General features: G+C 41.9%; 1 protein-coding gene across 7 annotated transcripts in view; it reads right to left on the bottom strand.

Moving 5' to 3' along the window:
• Pou2f1 (POU class 2 homeobox 1) overlaps positions 1-26,965 on the bottom strand; it is a 151,833-nt gene continuing 124,868 nt past the window's right edge. For 3 of the 7 annotated variants that reach the window (XM_071600359.1, XM_071600356.1, XM_071600360.1), the window contains 6 exons: positions 25,820-25,999; positions 24,503-24,608; positions 14,179-14,518; positions 13,218-13,306; positions 10,373-10,986; positions 1-9,457 (listed from right to left, as the gene is read on the bottom strand). In XM_071600359.1, coding sequence (XP_071456460.1) covers positions 10,676-10,986; positions 13,218-13,306; positions 14,179-14,518; positions 24,503-24,608; positions 25,820-25,999 — 1,026 coding nt within the window. In that variant the 3' untranslated portion in view covers positions 1-9,457; positions 10,373-10,675. Of the gene's footprint in view, positions 9,458-10,242; positions 10,987-13,217; positions 13,307-14,178; positions 14,519-24,502; positions 24,609-25,819; positions 26,000-26,965 lie in introns of those variants that run through there. The other 4 variants (XM_071600357.1, XM_071600361.1, XM_071600358.1 and 1 more) reach the window with 4 other exon arrangements.

Here is a 26,965-nt window from a genome sequence, read left to right on the forward strand (position 1 = left end):
TGAAAACACTTGAAAAATGGTTTAATGATGTTTTACAACAGAAATGAACTGTACAGTTACAGTAAGTTTAATATATATATATAAAAATTACAGCAGACAAATGCATCTACACAAAATCTACCAATTCATTCTGATTCACTGGCACCTATGCAGTCTCTCCCAAGCCTTCAGCCCTGCGGGCAGCAGGAGGGGGTCACATAAAGGGCACTTTTGAAGAGACAGCACCTCTCACAGTTCCCACCACCTCCACAGGCTTGGGAGGCTTGCTAGTTCCCCAGCAGGTAAAGTCGCTTTGTTTGAGGTTTCCAAAACCAGGAAACCTCTGTTTCCCAGGGGCACAGATAACAAGGTTCAGTGCTCCAAGTCTTCAGCTGATTCTTACAAAATATTTCTACCTGAGGGGAAATGGCTACACAGGCGCTCTGGGGCAGTGAGGCTATACAATAGCCACCCAGACTGCAAAGTCGTCTAAGGAGAAATGTAAAAGGACTCCCAGTAAACTACTTAGGAATTGTCACTGCCTCATTAAAGCTGCTGGACAATTTTGGAAAGAATCATTTACACCACATCTTAAGTTTCCACAAAGAAGAACTCAAACTCACATTTTAAAGTACACAAAACAAGAAGTTTTAGGAGGTTAGGGGACAATTCCCCTTGTACCCCTCCCTTGACAACAGTGGAAAAACACCCCTGAATCAGTAATTTAAAAAAGAACAAGAAAGAAAAAGGAAGAAAAAGTGGGGGAGTTAGGATATTTGAAGACAGAGAAAAAGAAAGCATCTTTAGAAAAACACAATCACTGCTTCTTTAAAACAAAACAAAACCCAGTTGGGCACAGTCATCAGTGACGATGTGATCCAGATGACACTTGGTGGAGGACTATTACTGAATATTATGTACACTCACAACTTTTTCATTTTCTTTTTTATTATGAACACCTAGGCAGTGAAAACTGTTATGTTAATACATACACAGACACACCCAAAACATACAAAAATACTATTATTTCAAACTACTAAGAATAGGACAGTTCAATTAGTTCCATGCTATGACTTTAAGAGCATTACACTGAAACAAACAAGAAGTTAAACGACATTTTTTTTTTTAAATCCCAGAAATATACCAAAATATACATCTAAGCTTTGGAATTACTGAGGTTAGACTAATGCAAGTGCTGGGTAATCGTACTTAATACACAAGTCTAAGGTTCTGCAGGAAAGAAATTTTCTTTGGTATCTGCATCAGGCTAATATTATTAACATTTGGATTTTGCTTTGGGATAGAGCTTGTATGACCCTAGAACCAAATACCCCCCTCCCCCAATCAACTGAGATTAAAAAGATCCATGTAAAAAGTTCCTTCATTTGCAACCCCCCAGGTTAAAAAGTCACAGGCATCGACCTAGCGCGAGAGGTTGTGAAGTACAATGCATAGTTGCACAGTGGTGCTGGGAGGGGAGACAAACCGCAGTGGAGAGAAGCGAAGTGCCCGATGGGCGTCCTGCGGCCTCTGGCCACCCCAAGCAGCTCAGTGGAGGAGAGAGGAAAGCTCCGAGGCCCTGACCAAAGCCCTGCGAGCGGACCACCGCGCAGTGTCCCAACTTCCCCCACTCTGCGGGGCCTGTGGCCTGGCCAGCAGCGGCTCTGGCCCCCTAGTCCCTGTGCTAAGTCCCCCTGGTGGCCCTGCTTGCAGTCGGATGGAGTATGGTGTGACGGGGTTTGGGAAATCTGAAATGCCAATTGCTTCCTGGCATGCTCACAAGCTGGCAAGCGCCAAAGCCACCGAGACACACCTGAACGAAACCCCCGGCGTGGAAAACGGCTCCCCGCCCTTTAGAGTCCGAGGCCCCTGCCCGGCCCCACTGCACCAAGTGCCAGGACGTGGCGAACTGGCTGATGCTGAAGACTTACTTCCCTTTTCTTTGGTTTTTTTGTTTGTTTTGAGTTTATACAATCATTAAGAAATCTTTGGTTTTGGCTGGAAATTTAAAAACAAAACAAAACAAAACAAAGAAACCACCCTCCCCTGGCTTATAGCAGCAGTCTGAGACCTGGCGAAGGGTTTCTTCAGCTTTACGGGTGGGAATGGGAGGCCAAGCACTACATTCAAAGAAAAGGTGAAGGGCTGGGGATGCAGCTTCTGAAGAGCCCACTGAATATAAGATTGTCAAATAATAATAATATAATAATAATAATAATAATAATAAACAACAACTTAAATATTTGGATTTTTTTTTTTTTTGGTCATGTCAAAGGAAAAAAGTGAAATGTGTACGCAGCAGTCCACTCCAAGGGACCTTTGGTGTCTTCCCTTTCACCCAGGTCTCAGGGGAAGGAGACGGCCTGGACCCCACCTGGGGAGAGGCAAGGACAGAAGTCAATGTGTGGCCAGAGTCAGAAATACGGGGTGGGGCGGGGCGCAGACAGCTGGCACCCTGAAGGCAGGTGGCAGGACAACCAGGTTATGAGACCTGGGAAGACCCTGGCAACAAAAGGAACCCTGGGCTGCGACCCGCCCCAGCTCGCAGTAGCCTCTGAGCAGCGGCATTCAGGGGCTCCTAGGGTCCCACCCTAGCCACAGGTCCCACAATGCTATAGGCCAGAGTTCAGCGTTGCCGAAAGGGGAGGGTGGGTTGGGCAGCTCTGTGGGGCTGAGAGGAAGTTAAAGCAAGCCACTCAGTCACGAGTTAGCAATGAGGTATACAAGAGCTCCCACGCCAGGTGGGCAGAACTCTGTGCTCCTCACTCGCCTCTGTCACTGCTGTCCCGTGCAGGCGGTGACCTGCAGGGCCAGAACCCTGGTGGACCCTCGCACGTGCCCAGGCGAGCAGAGCCAAGAGCTGGGAGAAGGCTCTTTCTACCCACCACCAACCTCCGAGGAGACACACTGGTTGCTGCAGAGTCCGTGCCCTGCATCTGCGTAGTCTATGATCCCTCCCTCTTTCTCCCATTGTTTACAGTCTTAACCACCATCAGGCTGCACTAGTTCACTCTGCTCTTAGAAGTGGGCGCCTTCTGCAGACTCATGTGGGAATGGAACTGGAGGTGGGCACTCCCCACCGCCTGCAATGCACTGTCCCTAGGTTGCCACCTGAGCCTCTGAAAGTGCTTTCCTGCCTCCCTTGCTCTCAGACTCCAGGATGGCTGGGGCTGGACGGGATCAGGCTCTGCTGTAAGAGATTCCGGTTTCAAGGAACTAAGGTTTCCAGATGTCTCGTTTTAAAACAGCACTGTCCCCAGCTGTCCGCCCGCAGACTTGGGGTACAATGGTGGAGAAGTCAGAGCTGTTGCCAGTTTACAGAAGCAGCCTCCATCTGTTCTTGTGAGGTTGTGGCCAACTTACATACAACGATCCAGTGAACAGGGAAAACCCTGCAGCAGACCTTAACATTTTTACACTAAATTAGTTTGGGGGTCTTAACTTTTGGCAGCATCCTGGGTTTGAACCAGAAGCCGACACTGGGCACATGGACAGACTCAGGGACACAGCAACAGTAAGCGCCTTCCTTCTACGCGGTCCTTATGCACACCTTGTCTTCCCACAGCTTTGTTTCAAGTGCTCTTATCTTCAATATCCCTATCACCTACTTAGAAACCTACCTAGCGCTTTTAAAAAAGTCACACATTATTAAGACTACCTTTACATAATGTCAGAACAATAAGATTATTAGGAAAGCTATTATGAGGTTCTGCACCCTGATCATTTTTGAGGGATGATTAAGAGAGCAACTATTCCTATTCCCTTCCCTCTCCCTTGCACGTGCCCTGTCTGGAGGACACTGAGACAGGACTACTCAACTTCCCAGAACCATATATTTTAAAGACATCTGGGAACAAAACAGCTCTACAGGAGAAGGGAAGAGCTTTTGTTTCCTTTGTAATCCTGCTCTTGAAAATGCTGCTTCATAGGAGAGACAGGACAGACACCACATCTAAACACTGTCTGAACCCAAACAGGCTCTACAGTTCTATTTATGAGGATTAGATAAATGGAAATAAAGAATTTACCCCATCTTTTGCCCTCCCCAAATTTCTCAGCAATTCCAAGAATATCACGGCCACACGGAGCAACTCCATCTTCACAGAGCCAGCAGAGGGACACAAAACCAATCTCTTTTCGAAAGGCAGAATAACCAGTAAGACTTTCAAAAAATGGGTAGGAGGGAAGAAGGGGAAGAAGAGACACGGTCAAACTTTTCTAAATTCCAGCTTTTTGGTCCTTTCTCTCTGCCTGTTTTGAAAACCAAAGATAAGCAATGACACAGCAGTGTCTCTGGTCACAGACCAAACCCCACGTAAGTTCTGTGAGATGGATCACTTATTCAAATAAAAACCTTTCTGGAGTGCTACACCTGAACTCAGGGAGCCGGGAGCATGGGCAGAAAGGGCTCCCAATTCTCCTGACCACCACTGTTTCTCCTCTATGCCCCCACTCGGAACAGAACTCCCCTCCATCCCACCAACCAACCGGTCCTTAAAGGCCGCACCTTGTCACAGGTGTGAGGAGCAGGCTGGTGGTCTTTCTTCTGTTTGTGTTTCTGGTCTAGACAGAACTATTCTTTGAGAAAAGGAAGTGAGGTTTTAAATGTTGGGCTGCTAGCACAACATTCAACAGCTTGACAGAGGATGACACGAGGAACCACCTTAACTGTCCTAGGTCAGGGCCATTGCTCAATGCTCTCTCTCAGTGAGTTGGTGTGCATCTTCCTCTGTCTCTACTTCTCTCCAAACACTCAGATGGCTACACTCATCCTTTGCCTAAGTGTCTGCTATGTACAGAGGTAATGGTCATTATGAGAGGCTGGCATGTTTGGGGACATGGCAGCCATAGAAAAGCTGCAAATGCTCCCGTGGCAACTCGCACACACCACTGTGCCCTGCCCAGCCCTGCACACCAGACCTCAGAGGGCTGTAAATCCCAAGCCCAGTCCCAGGGACACCAGGCTTCCTTCGGCAGGACAGACTTAAGGAAACACACACAACAACATTTTCCTTCTAACATAATCATCTTCTCCCCCACCCCAACCCTCCCTAACCCTGTAAATTGTAACCTATAAACAGGATCCCAAATACATACAGCATCAATCATGTTTATCAATGATAATGAACATTAGTTTAACTAAATACTACAGCTAGAATTATTTCCACTATTTATAAAGTTTTTTCTTTTATTTATTTGGTTTTTAGTTTAAACCAATTCTGCAACATGTAAGCTATGCTGAGGTATTTTATGAAGGTGCCAGAAGCCAGCGGTTACCCACAAGCATCAATCAGCCTCACAGACTAAGGTACCACATTCACAGAGAAGGAGGGAGGGGAAGGAAGGAGACCCAGATGAGACAGCCACCTAAGAGTCCCACAAAGGCCAGGACAGAAGAGTCCAATAAGTAACTGTGCCTCAAGAATAGGGAGGGCCATGGAAAGCGACAGCTGTTAGCCCAGAGAACTGGATGCAAACTGGACAACTCAAGAAACGTGTTCCCTGCCCTCCTGGTAGGACCCTTTCAAGTCCTGCTGCAAATTTCAAGGCTGTCCTGTTGAATCGCTCTGGAGTAAGAAAAGGACGGGCAGAACCGGCAAAGAACTCCAGTCAGCTGTCAGGGATGACCCTGCTGCCTTCTGTCCCCCACTGTGTGCATATTGCAGGTGCCACCCAGCCTGCACACAGCTCATCTCAGTTATTCTCAGAGGAATGCCAAGGGACTTTTTTTTTTTCCTTCTCAAAACTAAAGATAAAAACCAAAAAGATTTTCCACTTTATAAAGTATCACCTTCAAAATGTTACAAACTGAAAATGACTTCAGAATGGCCAGGGCTATGATTACACAAGCAGTATGACGCATTAAGTGCTTCGTACACACAGACACACACGCACGCACAGACACACAGTGAACTCACAGTGGTCACAAGCAAATTCATCCACCAATTCCTGTTCCTTCTGGGTAATTTAAAATTTCAGACCTTTTAGTCTTTTTCTTCCATCAGTACTGGCAGTCTAAAGAGTAAAGAATAAATAAACTTTAAATTCTTCAAGTTTAAATGCTGATTTAATGAGAAGGTATTTGGCCAAACTCTCCTAATGAATTGTTGCAGCCCTTCCTTGACCAAGGGTTTTCAGATCACAGGCTGGCTTTTGGGGGTTCCTTATGGCCAGGCCACAGAAGGCTGCCCACAGGAGGGTCCTCACTTCTTCATACCTGGGCAGCATTTTTTTTTTGGGGGGGGGAGGGAACTAAAGAAAGAGGCTTCTCCTCTGCTTCCTAGCTCAAGGATCTTATTTCTTTCTTCGTTAAGAAAGACTGTGAGGATGATATAGCTTGGGAACCACTTTAGACCATGAACTCTCAGAGGGCTTCTCTGTGAACCAAGTATTTATTATCCTAATTGCAACATTTTCAATAGGGATTTCTAACTAACAGTAATTACCTATATTTGCAAATATATTCGGTTTTTCCAGCACGTTAAATAGAATTTAAAGATTGGGCTAGATGTTGTGTCAAGCAAATATTTGTGCTTCTGGATAATACACAGACTATTTCCCCATCTTCCTAAATAAATGAAAGATGATGGGCAAAATAACATTAAAAAGAGGCATAATTGTGCTTTTTCTTTCCCAACAAACGCTATAGAATGAATCGGCAAGATGAACAAAAAACTTTTAAATCGATATTTTCCCTTTTGCTAAAAAAAGTTCACTTCTAATAATGCTACCACAAAGTACAAATAGGCATGCTCCTGCATAAGAGGGAAGTTGGATTCCTTTGGTTCCATTCTTAAGCAACAAGCTGAGTATGTTGGGAAGGTACTGACCTTTCTGACAATAAATAAATGGGAGTGTGTATTACATCAGCCAAGTGATATAAATATTTTTTTTCTTAATTCTAAAAAGCTGCCTATTTTTTTGAACTTCAGAAACAGCACTCAACTTATTTCTTAGAACAATGATATTGTTCCTGTGAGAGGCCCCCTTCAGGTCTTTCTGCTCTGTCCTTCAGATTTACATGGGATATAAATAAAGTTCATGACCAAATTGCATTGCTCATGATAAGCAGGATTTAAACAACTACATTCACCACCCCTAGGGATGGCCTGTTACCATGGGCAAATACAGTATTGTTATAGATGCATTTAAAATTAGTCTTTGGCTTAATGTGTTAAGCAAATTCAGGGATGAAATAAAACTTGTCTAAACATTAAGGGGAAAAAAGAAGAACAATGCAATGCATTGTAATGATCTACTTGTTCCTCCTCTCTGAGATGCAGAAACTCTATCAAATATTTCTTTATGGTCAACTGGACCTTTTAGTTTGAAGACTGTTCCCAGAAAAGGTGGCCAAAATTTAAGTCTGAGTACCGCACCTTAGGAGACAGTTCATTCAATTCAAAGAGCATCATTTGAGATGATAAAAAAAAAAAAAAAAAAAAAAAAAGGAATGATATAAAATAAACAAGGACTAAGGTGATCATGAAGCAGTATGATCAGCAGAGTTTCCAGGGATGATGATGGGGAGCTGATTCTAAACAAGACCCCCACCAACAGCTCTATTAGTGTTTCATGTGTACATGCGTAAAAGTACCTTTCATTTCACAACTTATTTTTAAATAAGTGAAAAAAAGAAAAAAGTTTTAAAGTTACCTTTGTCTAAAGATTTACTTTTTCAACAGAGGTTTTTATGCTGGCTTAAGGTCTACCCCCATCAAGTGATTCACATTAAAAAAAAAAAAAAAGAATCCCCATATTCCAAAGTGATTAGAATATAGATAGGGTGGGGGACTCAAAGATCACTGTGCTGACAGTTAAAGCTTAGCATCTTCTTCAGTACTGGAGTTTGTTGGTGAAGCTTATTTGGGAAAGGGATCATTTTTTTAGCTACACAGAAAACAATAACAAAAACAGCCTTTCTCTGAACTCACTGGGCATAGCCAGAGTCCCCTGAAGCTCTATGCTTCCTTTGGTAACATTTGGGAAACTGATTTATAGCCTCGGATCCAGTATGGTGGCTATCTGCATTTCTCTTCCGGAATCCTTCCTCCTATCTTCCACCACTCCCAAAAGAGGGACTTGTGACTATGGGCAGCCACAGTATTATTAATAGCCCTAAAATCATTTACGCAGACTGAAATTAGAGATGTCAAGTCAGAATAAGAGATTATATTACATTTAACTACAACAGAGAAAAAGTTGATGGAGTGGAGAGAAATTAGTAACTAACAGAGCCATTCTATTTACATACCAACCTAAATAAACTATTTAAAAATCAAGGTAAGTCTGCCCAGAGGATATTACAATTAACCAACATAGAAGATTAAAAACAAGCAGCAACTTTTATATAAAATTAAAAAAGAAATGAAAAAGAAATTGTCAGTAGCATCTATCTCCTCCATGTGTCTGAACTGCACGTTATAAACTAGTCCATTAGTACAGCAGCTTGCTAAAAAATTGACTTTGGTTCAAGCTTAGTTTAAACAAAACAAAACAAAACAAAACCACACACCACACACAGAAAGGTGGATAGACATTTGTTAGTTTCCCTGCTTGTAGTTCACTGATTTTAGAGGGATTTTAGGGAAAATGATGGGTAAGAGGAAATTTAGGGGTGGTAGTTAAATACTTTGTGAAATAAAACAAGAGGAACTAAAGAATTAAAAGGGGACTAAAATGTTTCTGACCTTTAATATTAATTTGACTGTCTCCCACTTGAATCTCTCTCTCTCACACACACACACACAAACACACACACGTACACATTTGTGTCAGTATTACTGCCTTCCTGAACAGTGGGGAGGAGAGGCCAACACACGAATCCCAGCTCCCTTGAGGACACAAGCAGGGCAATCGGAAGGAAAGCTCTTTCTCAACCCCCAGCTCAAAGAGGGGCAGAGTGCAGTCTTAGGACCACCCGAGACTGAAGCAAGTGCCCAGGGACACCAGATGGGAACCTCTACCTCCAGAAAGAAGGGAAACTTAGATCAAGCTCCAAGGTGGGAAGGCAGTCTTTGGGGAAGGTTTTTGGTATACAGAGTATTATAAAAGTACATTGGCAAAAATGGGAACTGAACCTCTACATTGCCCTTGTTCCTCTTGGTCCATGTTCACAAGCTCCTCCCTTCCACTGGCTCATTTATGTGGTCTAGAAACACCCTGAAAACAGTTACAGAGCTGATCTCTTTCTGTAAGAATAGAGAGATGTGCACTGCTGTTGGACTTCCTGGCAGGGGCAGCCCCCCAGGGGTGCACCATGTTCCTGCTCAGCGTTTCTTCAGAGGTTCTGCAGAACCCAAGCCCCACCAGCAAGTACCTTGTCAGTCAGAGAATCCAGAGAGTTCAGGTTAGGCCTGATGAGCCATCCAGTGGAAAGGAAGTCTGTGGTGCTCTAGAGGAAAAGGTGGCGACCTCAGACTCCTCTCAGGGACTCTTTTGGATATATCAATTGATGGACAACAGTCTAATAGAAGTCCTTTAGAAAATAAAAAAGGGAAAAGTTCCCCGATACCAGTAAGTCAATTTGTTCTTTGCCAACGAAATTAAAACAAGTTTGGATGAGAAACTCCCATAAAATGAACAAACAAACAAACAAACACACCAACAGTAGGAGCATTTTTCAGGAGATAAGAAATCAGGCGAACCACCAAGTCAGGTGTCTGCAGTAGTCTTTGCTCTTTGGAACCAAATCCTGCCTGCAACACATAGAGCTGTTCCCATTGAGAGTAGCGCGGAAAGCAGCTGCTGCACTACAGGATCTGGGCCTGGGGGCGGTCCATGATTGGGTGAGTGAGAGCTACAGTTCAGCAGGAATTCCTTCCTACACAAAAGTGCTCCAAAGGCACGCCTGCTGGGGGAGGGGCGTGTTGGGCGGGAGTGTCTGCACACACTGCCTTCAGCTTTTGCACCAGCCTCTTGCATAAGTGGCAAAAGAAAATCATTTTCTAGCACCTCTGTAAGAGTCGTGGAGGATAAGGAAACCAGCAAGAACATTCCCCGCAGTTAAGAGCATACGCCTCCCTTGCCCCAAACCCTCCCTCCCCACAGTGTGGGAGCTCACTGAAACAGGATCCAGGAGCAAGAGACAAACATGTCCAAACTATATATATATATATATATGTGTGTATATATATATATATATATATATATATATATATATATATATATATATATATAAACAACAACAACAACCATAGAGATACAGTAATACAGGCCGGCCTAAATTGTACCAGTTAAGAAAGGAACCCCCAACGCAATTGATACGATTATAAACACCTTGTTATGACTTAATGGCCTGTACAACAGACCCATAAAAATGATTTTTTTTTTTAAAGAAAAAAGAAATCTAGACAAATCAGAAATCCCTTCCTACACTGGAACTGGTACCCACCTTAGCTTGTCATCACGACTGCTGGAGATGATAAGTAGTCCTTCCACTTGTTTTTGATTTTTTTGTTTTTTAAATTTTTGGTTAGAAAGTTCTCTAATCCATGAAGCAATCCTGAAAAGACAGTGTTTTATTATAAAATTAGGCAAATGCTGTCCGTCTCCATCCTTGCTTTCTTCTGGCTGTGGACTCCCTCTCCCCTGCCTCCCCCCTCACCGGGTGGTGAGGGCAGCGGCTGGCTGGCTGGCTGGCAGGCAGCCTGGCCACACTGCAGGGTGGAGGCCCTGGCGGCACCTCCGCCCCCGCTCACTGGGCCTTGGAGGCGGTGGTGGTGGTGGAGGCAGCCCCACTGGCGGAGGCCACTGTGAAGAGCGAGTTCTGCATGGACTCTGCCGAGCTGGAGGCGGCGTGAAGGCTGGCGACTGGTGTGGAGCTCCCCGTGGAGGCTGCAGCGGCAGACACCAAGCTGACGGGGTTGCTGGTGAGCAGAGAGAGGTTCTGAGGGTTCAGGAACAGAGGGGCAGTCACGATGTTGGGGGCTGCTCCTGCATTGGCAAACACCAGGTTCCCAGTTGCGTCCAGTGACGTTATTGGAAGAGAGCCACCAGAAGCAAGGGCTAGACATAGACCCCGAGAAACAGGCAGGAAGGAGAAGGTTAACGTCATCCTGGAGAAGCTGGATCACATTCGTTACAGCTCTGCGTTTTCATGTAGCTCAGGAAAAAGTGCGAGCCTTTGCTGACTTTTCTTCCTCACAGAGCTACACTGATACCAACCGGAATCTATTTATAATTCTGAAGAATGTAAAGGACTGAGAAACATAACTTATTGAGTATCAGCAGGGTAGGTTAAGGAGAGTTTTAAGAACTGTCTAATGATGACTCAGTCATATTTTAAATATCTTTAAGTTTATTTCATTTAACCTAGAAATATTTGTTAAAGCCAGTAATTTTGTCTTCAATGAAATTGATATCAAACTACCTCTGTTCAAAAGACAAATTAGCTAAAGTCATTAAAGCATTAAAAATATATTTTTTTGTTGGGCTGGGGATGTCACTCATTGGTAAAGCACTTGCCTAGTATGCATGAGATCCTGAGTTCTATCCCCAGCACGAGGGAAAAAAAACAGTCTTTATAAAAGGCTTTAGTTATCAAATAAAGTGAAAGGTCTGCCTGATTCTTATTTCCTGGGCAGACCTGAGGCAGCTGCTGTAGCAGAAACAGAGAGGCAGTGAGGCACATGGCCTCGGTGGCTGGCCAAGGCCAGCACGTGATCATCAGGGGAGGATTTCTGTAGGATGCTGCTGTTCTCCACAAATTCTATCATCAACATCTTATTTAAAATAATTAGGGGCTGGGGCTAGGGCTCAGCGGTAGAACATTTGCCTAGCATGTGTGAGGCCCTGGGTTCGAATGCCAATACCACATAAAAACACTAAATAAACAAAATAAAGGTATTGTGTCCATCTATAATTAAAAATATTAAAAAAATAAAATAAAATAATTAGGACTTCCATTTTATAGCTTACCCTATTACCTGACAACATTCCTACACACTCCCAGTCACATAACCTCACCCCATATGTGGATTTCAGGGTTTTTCTGATGGTACTAAAATTTTGGCTCAAGGGAATGCTCCTGACTTTGGATGTGACCACAGAAATACGACACAAAAGTGAGACTTGGTGTACCCTGAAGTTTCCTGATATTCCAGGCTTAGGGTCACAGACCAATTCTAGATCTTCCTAGACTATGATCTGTGGTCAGGCATTACGCCTCTGTAGTATCCCCATAGCCCAGAGATACTCCCTAATATAGGAGAAAAAGTGATTTATTATAAATTTAGTCCAAAAAGAAATCCTTGTATAACAAAAAGCTTTAGATCTGACCATCAATTTAGATAGAACTTAAGTCAAACAGAAAGTCAAAGTAACATCAGGCAATCAGGGCTATGATGTGTTTTTTTCTGCAAGTCAACATTCTCTACAGTATGCAGCTAGACACACCCATGGCACACTAATCTTGATCCAAGCTGACTAATACCTTATTTTTGGCTCCAAGAATGTTTGTATAAGCACTAAGTAGTCAAGAAAACAGTGTTCTGATTAATATGCAGCTGCTCTCCTAAATCACACAGCAGCCAGCCCCTTCAGACATGAAACACAGATGCAGAGCAGGACCAACCACCCCTTCCTGGTGTGGAATGCATGCCCCTCGAAGGGCATACAGGGACCCAGGCTTGGAGGCAACACTGCAACCCGAATGAGCCTTCTACCCTGATGTTCATTCAAGAAATAAAAATGTTGGGCTGGGGATGTGGCTCAAGCGGTAGCACGCTTGCCTGGCATGCGCGGGGTGCAAACCTCAGCAGGAAATAAAGATGCTGTGTCCACCGAAAACTAAAAAATAAATTTAAAAAATAAATAAATAAAAATGTCCTGGAAATCTGCCCCATGTGCTCTATTGACCACTCACCATAGGATTGTCCACCCATGGTCTCAGGGGCAGGGTGGGGCTGGGACTTTTACTTGGCCAAATTTGCCTTGAGAAAGATTTGAGATGAGCACTTGGATAAATTTATCTGGAGAAAAAAAAAAAAATCTGCCTCCAAGTCTACTCACATAAGAAAATAAACATCAGCATAAAGTCCTGGTTTCTTAAAATACACCAAACTGGGTATTCTTCTTACAAACTAACACAAACCTTTTCCACAAGGATATTTTCATAGTCCTCGAGAAAAAGCCAGTCAGCATTCAACCATCCCTCCATCAAGCTCACCTCTAGCAGAGCAGGCTCCTTGCCCTCATCTCCCCAGCACAAGCTAACCACGGAGAGACTCCTGACTCACCTTGAATAGTTGCCAGTGTACTGTTGCTCATCAGAGCTGGGCTGAGAGCACCGCCCAGGGTCCCTGGATTGAGGCTGAGTAAGGCACCTCTGCAAGTCAAAATAGGGGCCACACTATTACACACAGATGCAGTGTCAGCTCAACAACACCCCCAAAGAACAAGAAAGAAAAACTGGGATGGGGAAGTACATGGAGCCGTTCTCCCTACACTAATGCTTGGCTGCTTCTGAGTTCCTGCTTTCCTTGAGGCTTACTTGCCACAAGGTTATATGGTCTGCACAAACACATGACTTTTACAGTTACTTTGACTCTTCTTTGAATTATGTCATTCTTAAAATAAATAAATAAGTAAATAAAAAATCCAAACAAACAACAACAAAAAAAACTTCAGAGAAAAGGAGAATTCTCAATAATATGCCCGACAAAAATAACGTAAAATTGGGCTGGGGTGGTGGCTCAGTGGTAGAGCACTTGCCTAGCACGCGTGAGGCATTGGGTTGGATCCTTGGCACCACATAAAAATAAAATAAAGGTTATTATGTCCACCTACAATTAAAAATATATTTAAAAAAATAACATAAAATCAGGAATCTTCTTACTGCTTCTCTTATCCATGTTTGAGAATTAGAAAGAAGACAGCTGAGCGTTCAGTGGAGAAAGCACAGAGAGAGTCAGGAATTCTGGGCTTCCTTCCCAGCCCCATCACTGAGATGCTGAGGTGCTCAGTGACTAGGTGCTCTGGGTCTTCGAGTGGAGAGAAAGGTGTGGCTCTTGCCCTTACCTGAGTGCTGAGCAACCTGGGCTCAACTCTGGAATCAAGGTCCTTGTATGACCACAGAGCAGGCCATTTAAAGAGCCCCCACACCACAAAAGACAGTGATAAAAAGTCTCCCTCATAAGCCATTCCTGGACAACTTCCCAGTTGTTTCTCAGATGTGAACCAAATGAGGACACTCCTTACCCAGGTGCAAACTGTGAAGGTGCCATCAGGCCTGGGCTGAGCCCTGCAGCAGCAGCCATGGCAGCGAGACTGGCGTTTGCTGGCAACTGTGCTGCTCCCTGGAGCGCAGCAGCTGTCTGCAAGCCTGATGCTGTCACCATCACCTGGCTGGTCCCAAGAGGGGAGGACAAAGGAGCAGAGGTGGTCTGTGTTGTGCTGGTCTCGCTGGCACTGGATGCCTCAGAGGTGGAGGCCGAGGCAGAAGGGGAGGGACTCAGAGACGGGGAGGTGACTGCTGAGGAAGCTGGAGGTGCGGTGGAGATTACTGTTGCTGTGTTGTTGGAGGTGCTGTCTGTAGTGCCTGAAAAGAAAGCTGGTTAGAGAAGGACATTCTGGACAGGTGAGGCAGCACATGCCTGTGATCCCAGCCCGTCAGGAGGCTGAGGCAGGAAGATCACAAGTTCAAGGACAGACTGTGTGTCAAAATATAAAAATGGGTGTGGCTCAGTGGTTGCACTCCTGGGTTTAACCCCCAGTCCCAAACAAAACAAAACAAAAATAATGAAACCATTATTTTAAACCACAGTCACGCTGTTGTGTCCAGCGTGACGATCACGCTGGACACCACAGGTCTGGAATACATCTTGGAGCTGGTATGTTGGGGCGCAGAGGCGAGCGTGACTTAAAGAATGCTGCCACCCTGCCTGAAGCAGGAAAGCTGACCTCCCACCATGCAGAAGACGCCAACTGACCTACAGACACTCAACTGACCTACAGACACTCGCTACAGGAGACGGTGTAGGACAGGGCCTCTGACGTCAGTTGTCAGGAAATGGGACACAGGACAAAAACAGCTGTCTAAAGACAGCCAGGGTTTAATTTGGCGAAACCTTTTATGCACTAGGATATGAGCAACTACATATATGGGTAAAGAAGAACCTAAGTGGGACCTTTTCAGGATAAAGAACTCAAAAAGCCAAAAGACCAACCAATCAACCAACACAAAACAAAACCCAATCTCCCAAAAACTATATGTAAGCCAGGCACAGTGGGGCACACCTGTAATCCCAGCAGCTTGGGAAGCTGAGGCAGGAGGATTGCAAGTTCAAGGCCAGCCTCAAGAGACCCTATCTAAAAAATAAACAAACAAACAGGGCTGGGAAGGTAGCTCTGTGGTGAAGTACTCTTGGGTTCAGTCCCCGGCACCAAAAACCAAACAAACAAAATTATATATGGAAGACAATGCAGTATAATAGAACCAGACCAATCAAAATAGGTATCTCAGACCTAAATGGAAAAAATCTCAGGTAAAAGTAATTTTTTGTTTCTATTCGAACTGCAGGAGACTCTCTTCTCCTGTAATGGCCTCATCCCAAATCCTGTGTAGAACAGGGTTTGTCTTTCCAGATCTGTTTTGAAGCTGTCTTCTGAACACCTTCAAGGCCAGTTCTCTCATGTTCCCTCCCTTGTCACAGGGCTAGGATAAGCCTAAGTGTCCCTGAGCCAGCAGTGACTGCCTTCCCACTTCCCACAGTGCTGCCCACGTGCAGTTCTGTGGCCTCTGGCTCCATGGGCCAACCATATCATTGCACACCTGAGAGAGGACTCATTCCTTTCTACCTTTGGGAAAATGTGAAAAAGGTGATTCCTTCTTATTGCAGCTGCCCTAGTGCAATAACATCTTTGGAAGTATCATTCACTCCATTTTCACTAATCTCTCTTCAGTTTTAAATCTATCGCTGAGCCCTGTGGCTGTGTTGCACCCTGTGCGTGGCAGACTCATCACACACTCCTCCACTTGATCCTCTTCCCCAAAGACTTGGTTCTATAGGAAGGTAAATGTCTCTTATTTTTCTTCCACTGCTAAGAAGTTTGAATGTACTTTCAATCTTTTCTTGAACAAATTTTCACCTTACCTAGTTCAATCTTACCTACAGACCCACTCCCCTTTCAAAGTTCTGAAACTAAAACTGTCCATTTCATGTCTTCAGGTTAAATAGCTTAAAATGGCTGTTTCCTTTTGCCACTTTCAAATCGTCCAGTATCTCTTTAAAATCCATAGGTTTACAGAGAGAAACTGCAGCCAATTCTTTTGGGTGAACTTAATCTGGGCTAGAAATAAAAACTATTTGGAGTTGTTTTACTTTTGGCTGTAATACTCTAAAAGCACAGTCTAGTATCTCCAATGTGAATGTCACACAAGCAACATGGTATAACATGATCTTCAAATTAATTCTCTCAGCCAGTGAGTCATACTTCAATCAAAAGACACTTTTTATGGCCCCAGCATCTTGGCAACTGATTTACTTGGGCAATTTTGATCAGTGAATTTAGGCTTACAGAGCCTCAATGTCTTTAACAACCACCAGAGGTGCCACCACCTGACTGGCAGGTAGGCAGGCAGAAGCTGGGACACTGTGTGCAAAGCCCAGCACAGCCCACTAGTCGCCATGCATCTTCTTTGGTAAAACGCACATTAAAGTCTTTTGCTCATTAAAAAAAAAGTTGCCAGGGCAGTGGTAGAATATTTGCCTAGCATCCTCAAAGCTCTCAGTTCAATCTCTAGGGCTTCAACCCACCCCCCAAAAAGAATAGCTCCAATTCCTTATGTTTTCTTCCAGTCTTTGGCTTGTGTTTACACTTTTTTATCGGTGTCTTCTGCTGTACGAAGATGTTACTTTTGATGAAACTCAATTTAACCTTTTTTTTGGGGTACTGGGATGCTTAACTATTGAGCCACATCCCTGTTTTATTTTATTTTTTATTTTTAGACACAGTCCCAACTAAGTTGCTTAGGGCCTCATTAAGTTGCCCAGGAGAGCTTCGAACTTGCAGTCCTTGTTCCTCAGGCTCCCAAGCTGTTGGGATTGTGAGTTTGACTGGAGGTGTGTGCCACCAGGCTGGGCTTTCTTTTTTGTTGTTGCGTTTTTTAATGGCTTGTGCTTTGGTGCAGCATCTGTGGGAGCTCTTTGCCTACCTAACCCCAAAATTGTGAAGATCTTCTCCTGCCTTTTTATAGAAGGTTATAGGTTTCAGCTCTTACATTTATGCTTTTGGCCCATTTTAGTTAATTTCTGTAAATGATGAGAAGTAAAGGTCTAAACTGATCTTTGTGCATACAGGTATCCAATTGTCCTAGAAATGTTTGTTGAAGGCTCTTTTCTCTTTCGTGTTTGTGTTAAAAACAAAAAACAAACAGATAAAAAAACACCAAAGTACAGAGCATAAATTTAAAGGTTTGTTTCTGGTCTCGTACTTCTGTTCCACCGAATCCACCTTTGTGCCAGTATTTGCTGTCTTGATGATTGTAACTTTATGGTAAGCTTTGAAATCTGGACACACTTGTCTTCTAACTTCATTATTTTCAAAGTTATTTTGGCTATTCTGGGTCCCTTTCATATATTTTACAATGAACATATCAATTTCTCTAAAACAAACAAAACAAGAATCTATTGGAATTGTGACCTGATCGTGTTGAAATTATAAATCAAATTGGAGAAACAGTTATTCTTGAGAATGCCAACTCTTCCAAACCACGAACATGGAATATGAAATGTCTACTTATTTAGATTTTCCACAACCTATAGTTTTCATAAGTCTTATGCTTTCGTCATTACATTTATGACTATTTTACTCTCTGAACCTACTGTGTATAAATTATCTTAGTTTCATTTTCAGACCATCCATTGATAGTATGCATATACAAATGTGTTTCATTTTTATATACTGATCTTGTGTCTTGCAATAATGAATTTATTGATAAATCCTAGTAGTTTTATAATAAATTTCTTAGGATTTTTTAAATTTCTGGAAGGAACAAGTTGTATTTTGCAAAGATGGCTGGATACAAGATAAATAAGAAAAATTAATTAAGTTTTTACATATTAGCAACAATCACTCAGGAGATAAACATATTAAAATTACTACACACAACAGCACAGAAAAACTCCAAATATCCAGGAATAAAGTTAATCAAAGACATACAAAACTTCTGAAATAAAAACTACAAAATTTTGCCAAGAGGAATTAAAGGCCTAACTAACTAAAGATACGCAATAGCAACCCTTCAGAGGTTAGATGACTCAATATTCTTAAGACGTACATTTTTCCTTGGGATTTTTTTATACACATAGGATAATGTAAGTAAAGGCAGTTTAACTTTTCTTCCAAATGGGATATCGTTAATCCTTTTTTCCTTTACTAAACTGGCTATTATCTCCAGTTAAATGTTAAGAGCACCCAATCTCAAGGGTGGGGGAGCATCAGTCTTTTACCAGTCTCTCATAGTGTGAGCTGCAGGGTTAGGAGATGCTTTTTATCAGATGAGGCAAGTTCCTTCTGGTCCAGGCCAAAGGATTTTTATCATAAATGGGTTTGGACTCTATCATATACTTTCTCCTTTATCTATTAGGATGATCATTGCTGTTTTTGCCCCTTTTCTATTATTTTACTGTTGTGTCAGCTTTTTGTCAATATGACCAAAATACCTGACATGATAACTTAAAGGAGGAAAGTTTTATTTTGGTTCAGTTGCAGAAGTTTTAGTCCATGGTAGGCTGACTCCATTGCTTCAGGCCTGACATGAGGCAGAGCATCATTGCGGAAGGGTTTGGCAGAGGAAAGGTATGGAGCTTTCCATGAGGACGAGAGAAACAGGGAGGGATCGGGGATCAGATACAGATCCAAGGGCATACCAGCAAGGACCCCTCCCTCCAATGAGGCTCCACCTCCTACAGTTTCTACCACCTCCAAAAGATTAATCCGCTAATGAGGTTAAAGTCCACATGATCCAAATACTTCCCAAATGTTCCACCTGTGGACACTGCTGTAAAGGTAGTACACCTTTAACACATGAACTCTGGAGGACAGTTTTCAGACATAATCACAAATCTATTATGTTAACTGATGTTCATAGGTTAAACTAACCATACATTCTTGGGCAAGATTCTGCTAGGGTTTTTGGATTTATTTTCACCAACATGAGTCTGTAATATTTTTTCCTGTGACATATTTATTGAGCTTTGGTACCAGGGTACACTGGCCTCTTACAAGTAAAGTGTCCCTCTTCCTCTGTTTCCTGGAAGAGATGTATGTTCTCTGTGTACTTGAAAAGAATGCGCTTTCACATTCACAGCAGTCAGGACAGGCTGGATGACAGCTCTGCTGGAGTCTTGCATATCCATGAAACTTTTTTGTACATAGTACAAGCATTGAAAATGCCGTGTTAATTCTTTCAACTACATTGCTGAATTGCCTATTTCTCCTTTTAATTCTATCACTTTTACTTCCTGCATCTTGGGACTCTGTTGTTAAGTAACTAAATGATTAAAATTGTTCAATAATAAACTTTTTTTGTCCATTATAAAACACATTTTGGAAAAAAAAATGGAGGCAGAGCATATTTAGTTCAGATTATCAATGACAGTGGCATTTTTGCAAGATTCTGAGATACATGTCTTTCTGGAAGAGTATATAATCCTAATCATTGTATCCATTCTAAAAATGTTTACCAAGGCCTTTTATGTGCCAAGCACCATGGGAAAATAAAGACGACCATAATAATCAAACAAGATTTTTCTTAAAAGGAGTAGACTGAGTAAATGTGTTTTCTCTTTGCTTCTGAAATCCAATTCCAAATGATAGCAAAGCAACACAAAAGGGAATATATTCTGGGGTTAGATATGAGATATAAGATTTAGATACTTTTGCAAAAATGAGAAGAAAGAAACTGGGTGGTGGAGACTAAGGATGGTCCAGATGGGCGCAGGAGAAGGTTGCGGAATGAAGGGGGAATGAATCGCTTAGAGGGAGCCCTGAGAAGAGTCCAAACTCAGAGCTTCTGGGTACTGCTGAGGCAGAAGTAGGAAACAGGACCAGAGAAGAGGGTGACTGAAGGACTGTTCACACACTGGGCCTCTCTCTCTTTAGGACCTCCCACACGTCACCTACTCCTGAGGACGGGCGGCTAGATCCTGGTGCAGGCATGAGCATGTACAAGTAAAGAGCCTTGGGGGAAGTGCAGGTGTGAAGCCCTGCTTGCTCCTGCCTCCCACCTGCATACCCCGAAATAGTCTGGCTGGTCTTGGTCACACTCATAGCTAGCCCTTCCATTCAGGGGGCAGACTGTTGAGTAACAGAAGCCACATGATGGCAGGAAAAACCCACAAGCTACTGACAGTAAGGAATATGGCCCTGCATTCATCAGTATTAAAAAAAAAACTCAAAATACCAGAAAAAAGGGGGGGGGGGAGGAACAGCACAAAGAAATGATACAAAATGAATAAATGCAGCTAGTGCCAGAAGGAACAATTTTTATAAGCAACGATAAATGGCCAGAATTGTTTACAGAACATGACACGAACTCAGATTGAAAGTGCTTGCTGACAGCCAATGAGGATAAAATTTAAGTATCCATACTTAATTTTTTAAAAATTTTAAATTAGTGCATTATAATTATTCTTAACATAATTTGCTCCATTCCAGTTCCCAGTACTATCCCTTCCCACCTTCCTCCCTCGCCCAGAGCCCCTTCCACTACTCTATTGGTCTTCCTTCTATTAATTTATTTTTAAAATTAGTGCATTATACACAAGAGTGGAATTCAGGGTGATAGATTCATGCATGCACTTGATGCAGTTTGGTTAATTTCATTCTGGCCTCTCACCACCCTTCCATTCCCCTTCTTGTACTCCTCTATTCTCCCTTCTGATTTCACGAGATCACCCACAGCTTGAAACCTTCTAGGAAAATTTCAGAACGCTGAAGTATGAAACTCCTCAATGTTTCACAGTGAAAGAAACAACCTATTAAGAGACTGAAGTTAAAAGACTTCACTGGCAACACTGGATGCTATAACACATCTACAAAGTTCAAAGGAGAAATAATTTTGCACCTAGAATTCTATTACTAGATAAACTAAAAAAAAAATCATGAAGACAAATACTTTTCAGGTATGTCTGTACTTATACATTTTACTTCCCAAATAGTCTAAGTAGAGAAAAAGATCACTTGAGAATGTGTTCCGAACAAAACGGAATCAAAGAGGAAGACATGGGATCTAAGAGACATTTACTTTAACTTAGTGTTTCAGTTAGCATTTTTGCTGCTGTTACTAAAAGACCTGACAAGAACAATTTTAGAGGAAAAAATATTTGCTTTGGGGGCTCAGTTTCAGAAGTCTCAGGCCACAGCTAGCTAGCTCCATTCCTTGTGTCTAAAGGTGAAGCAAAATATCATGGTGGAAAGAACATCCTGGCAGTAGAGTGTGGCAGAGGAAAGCAGGTCAGGACAAGGCCACCAAGAAACAGTGTCTCCACTTGCCAGACACAAAATATATACCCCAAGGCACATTCCTCATGACCCACCTCCTCTAGCCACACCCTACCACTTTCAGTTACCACTCAGCTAATGCCCTTCACTGATTGGGTTAAGGCTCTCTAAACCAATCAGTTCACCTCTGAATGTTCTTATATGAGCTTCTAGGGGACACCGGTTATCTAAATCATAACACTTAGGAATTCTCTGAAATTAAAACAAGCAATTGTAGGAATCCAAGAAGAAAGTCTGCAAGAAAGAGATGGATTGCATTAGACAGGTTGTACAAAGATGACACTTGATGTCCTTAATAAATAGCGTGGTGAAGGAATATACTACTTTTTATCAACAGAAAAAAAGAAAAGGCATATAGAAATGTCCAAGGAAAAGAGGTTAAATAAGAAAGAAAGAGTCCAAAGAGGAATAACAAATTAAAATGGGGCATGACTTTGAGCAATAGCTGATAAGAAGGCAAGACCCATTTGACTCCAATTCTTGTAATCTTTTTATAATGCAACAATGCTATGAGATTACATTTTCTCCTGTAAATTCAATTATGAGCTGGCCTTGTACAATACCTAGGCAAACATATTATTATATTTACTTTCAGTTGTTGTATAACAAAGTAGCACATATTCAATAGCTTAAAACAACATGATTCATCATCTCACAGTTTCTGTGGGGCAAATGTCCAGGCCCAGCACAGCTGGGTCCTCTACTTAGGGTATCATAATAAGGATGTGAATACCACACTGGGTGAAAATCACTGAGACTCTATGTATAAAACATTTTGAAGAAAAAGCAAGAATAGTATTTGCTGTGATGTTTTTCCCTGTTTGAATTTCCTGTAAGATAAATTTCTTAATAATTAAAGAAAAAATTCGTCATTCCAAGAAGAGTTATCAACCTTTCATAAAACAATTACAATTAAATCCACATACATGGGCTGAGTAACTGAATTCAAGAAAATGTGATCCAAAAATGGATACAAATTTACAGTTTACAGTTAATTTTGAGTATATACAGATTCTTAAAATTACTTTGATTTTTTTTTCACATTTTAAGAAATCTGTAAATATGTGTGTGTGTGTATGTGTGTGTGTGTTTTAAAGTTGGTTTTTCATAATATTGCCCAGGCTGGCCTGGAATTCCTGGGCTCCAGTGATCCTCCTGCCTTAGTTTCCCGAGTTGATGGGACTATAGCAAAGTGCCACTATACCTGGCCCTAGCTATGTGTTTTTAATATCTGGACCATTAGGAGTCTCTATGCAGAAAATGAATTATCTTTAGGTCTAACACAATGTGATTTATAACTAGTTGGGAAGGTGAAGTCCAGTTCACAATTTCCAGATAACTGGAGTAGGGTGAGACAGTTTATCAGAGGAAGGCACTTTTGCTGATGCCTAGCACAATGCCAATCTGCCTCTAACAGTTTGCTTAGCAAGACACAGTACTGAATAGTGTGGACATATTGACCAAAGGTTTTGAACCTGGAGTGTGTAGGCTCCTAAGGCACCCATGAATAGCTGGAGACAGGGAGAACACTGACGGGGGATATTACATACACACTGCCTTAGACTTTACTAAAACTTGTGAGTATGTCTATTTTATGGGAGGGAGGGAAAAGTCCACAGCTTTCAAATTCTCAAAGAGATCTAACACTCAAAATAATTCAACAAGTGCTATTTAAAATTAAAAAAAAAAATAAAGTTTTCTAATAACTTAGAAATGTAATAAAGCATAAAGCCATTTTGAATTTTTATATCATGTTAACACAATTGAAAACGTGAGTGAAGAAAATCAAAGACCTCAATTCTAGGTCAAATCAAGTTTGATAGAGAAAGATCACAAACCACCCAGTGACTTACTAGCATGTCACTGACTTGGTGAGTAATTATGGCATATCTTATACATCATGTGTCATAAAAATATTTGATGACAATATGAAACCATCTTAAATGTATTGGGAAATTTGTTTCTTCAAGGAGGACAAAAGGAGAAAAGAGCATTTATTCATTTTACCGTGAGAGTCAGGTAGGCATCAAAAAGAACACAGTGCTGAGATCTTCTGAGAAGTACAAAGGCCCACTGGGAAAGGCAGGTTTTTAAAATATAATACAGGTAAGTGGCAATTAACAGCTTCCTTGGCAAGCTAAAGAACACTTCTAAAAAGAATTGACCTGTAATCTGACCAAAACTGCAGACTACAATGGACAGACATTTCAGGCTGTAAGAAAGTGTACAGAGGTGTAGATGGAGGCCTCCCATGTGCTGGCTGGAATGGGCCAAGATCCAGAATGAAAATAATCTATGAACTGATGAATTTGGAGGTTTTGCTGAATACAAAAAGCCATAGCTATTAAAGGTCTGTGAAGAAAGGACTGTTGTGAAAAAAATGTTTGTGTTTTTAAAAGATAATGCTGGGAACAATGTAGGAGGTGAACTAATGTGGGAAAGAAGAGGTAAGAAGGGCTGGAATTGTGGCTCAGAGGTAGAGCACTCACCTACCATGCATGAGGCACTGGGTTCTATCCTCAGCACCACATAAAAATAATGATATAAAGATATTGGGTCCACCTATAATTAAAATTTTTTTTTTTTTTAAAAAAAGAAGAGGTAAGAAAATCCTTGGGTGAAAGCGTTTTTTTTTTTTTTTCCTACTAAAATTGATCATACCGGATCTTTTTTGAAGTTCAGGTTAACTTTCTTTGTGGCACTGGGGATTGAACCCAGGGCCTCACACATGCTAGGCAAGTGCTCTACCACCAAGCCAAATCCCCAGCTCTTTTACTTTGAAACAGGGCCTTCCAGAGTTGCCCAGGCTGGCCTTAAGCTTGTGATCCTTCTCCTCAGCCTGCTGAGCAGCGGGAATTATGGGCAAGTGCCCAGGCATTTGACCATAAATAACTTTTTAAAAAAGCAATGTGTGTCTTTAGTTGGAGCCTTAATTGACAATTTAGTGGCAGACTATCAGGGAAACTTATCACAGGCTGACCAGGTGCTAACAACCACAGGTGTGGCTGCTGCTTACCTGTAACAGAGAGGTTGGTCACTGTGGCACTGGTCAGGGGGAGTACAGGGTTGACTGTGAGGGTAGTTGCTGTACTGCTTGTCACAAGGCTTGGTGTGGTTGCCACCTACAGGCCAGACACAAAGACACAAAGAAAGCACTCAACTCAAACCTTGAGATAAGCTTAGGTTTCAATAATGTTGAGTCAGATACACGCTAAGTCAGTAAGGAATGGTATACTAATTATCCACTTTACCTAAACAAGAAAACGACTTGGCAGGATCAGGAATCTGAGGTTCTTGTATAACTTTTACTTTTGATTCTGTGGGGGCAAGATTGTCTCATTTCTGATACCATATAAAAAGACTGCAAAGCAAATGTTTAAAAAACGTTCTTTTTGAAATAACAAAATAATTCTGGAGTTTTATATAAAAAAATATTGTCTTCTTTCTAATACAAATAAATGTGAAACAACAAATAGTCACATACACAAAATAAAACTTACCTAATGCCCATCTTCTTCATAACAGCTATCTCATAACATCTTCTTCATAACAGCTATCTAACCCTAACTTAAAGGTTTTAGCCGCGCCATTTAAGAACCAAACATGTGCTTTTAATGCTGACTTTAGGTTAAAACACCTTCCTAAATGCAATGTTATTTAAATAACAAATTAACAAAAAAGGAAAGAGAAATGCAAACTCGACAATCTTTACCTTTTGAACCCTCAGGGGCACAGGGGCAGTCACATTTATGATTGCCCTAGAAATCAGGGGAGCCATGTGGCTATTACATTTCCTTCCGTCTGGGAACACCATCCTAAGTGCGGACAGCAGGAGTTACTCAAGGAGGGAGTCTATGAAGAACCATGCATGTGAGAGTGAAGGTCTGAGGCGACTGCTTGAGCACAGCCAAGGCCACAGTTTACCTGGGAACTTACTATCACTCAATTATAATAACTGTAGAACATTAGGCTTTAGGCCTTAACATAAGTCAAGAGTAATTAAATTTTTTTTGAGATAACTAAAAAAAATTTACCACTATAGTTACAGTTATTGGTTACCCAATAAACTATACCAGAGACAAAAACAATGAAATAGGTAAAGAATTAAAACTGTTCATTTTAAAAAATAAGAAAGACCATTAACTTCTTGGATTAGAATGTGAAATTTCACTGTTTTGGAAATATCTGAAATATAAATTTATATGCACTTATTCAATATGAATGCTGTACATATACAATAAATTCCTGTCTGTTAGAAAATAAACTGACGTCAGAAGCCGTCTGTGAAATCATAAGTGAGCCCCGAGCCCGCATCTGCTGTCTTTGCTCTCACCAGTGAGGCTGGGCTGGGGAAAACTGCTTTGATAGGAGAGCTGCTGGTCCCACCACTGCTCGGTGGGTTGATTCTTTTTTCCTTCTGCCGGCGGTTACAGAACCACACCCGAATCACCTCCTTTTCCATATTGAGCTGTTCAGCAATCAAGGTGATCTCTTCCGAGGTAGGCTTTTGATTCTGAAGAAAAAAAATCCCATCTTTTGGAATAACTTTTTGAACAAATGATATTGATACAATCATAGAGAAAAGCAAGTCAGAAAATGAAGTCAGGAAACTTATGACCATATTAGGCCACTTTCGATATAGATACAATTTCTAATGAATCTGCTCATGTTAACTTAGAATAGGCTATTCTTGAATATTTAGATATAATATTTATTTATAAAAGGTGCATTAATTTTGGGAGTGGGTGTAATACTGGGGATTGAACCCAGGGGTGCTCTACCAGTGAGCTCCATCCCCAGCCCTTTCTATTATTTTTATTTTGAGACAAGGTCTAATTTGCCAAGGCTGGCCTTCAAATTTTGGTTCTTCTGCCTCAGTTACCCAAGTCACTAGGATCATATATGTGCGCATCACTGCACCTGACTCTCAATCCTTTGAATTAGAGAAGCCACAATTCTGGGGCTGGGGTTGTGGCTCAGTGTTAGAGTGCTTGCCTAGCACATGTGAGGCCCTGGGTTCGATCCTCAGCACCACATAAAAATGAAGTAAAGATATTGTGATCACCTACAACTATAAAAAAATAAATATTAAAAAAAAAGAAGTCAGAATTCTGTTGGAAGCTTTTATTATAATATTCCCTAGTACAAAAGAGATGCTGGGAGGGGCTGAGATTGGGGCTTAGCGGCAGAGCACTTGTCTCCCACATGTAAGTCACTGGGTTTGATCCTCAGCACCACATAAACTTGAATACAAAACAAAGAAATTGTGTCCATGTATAACTAAAAGAGAGAGAGAGAGAGAGAGAGAGACAGACAGACAAGACAAGACATGATGAGTGTCTTCAGCGTTATCTTGAACTTCAAGATCTCTAGTATTTGGCCCCAAACTACCATTGTAAGCACACAGACGCTAGAATCCAATCACCATTGGTGTCTCACTGGTGCAGCCCAGGCAATTTGAAGTGCTTTCCACCATCTT

The sequence above is a fragment of the Marmota flaviventris genome, chromosome 12, assembly GCF_047511675.1.
Source record: "Marmota flaviventris isolate mMarFla1 chromosome 12, mMarFla1.hap1, whole genome shotgun sequence".
Classification (NCBI taxonomy): Eukaryota; Metazoa; Chordata; class Mammalia; order Rodentia; family Sciuridae; genus Marmota; species Marmota flaviventris.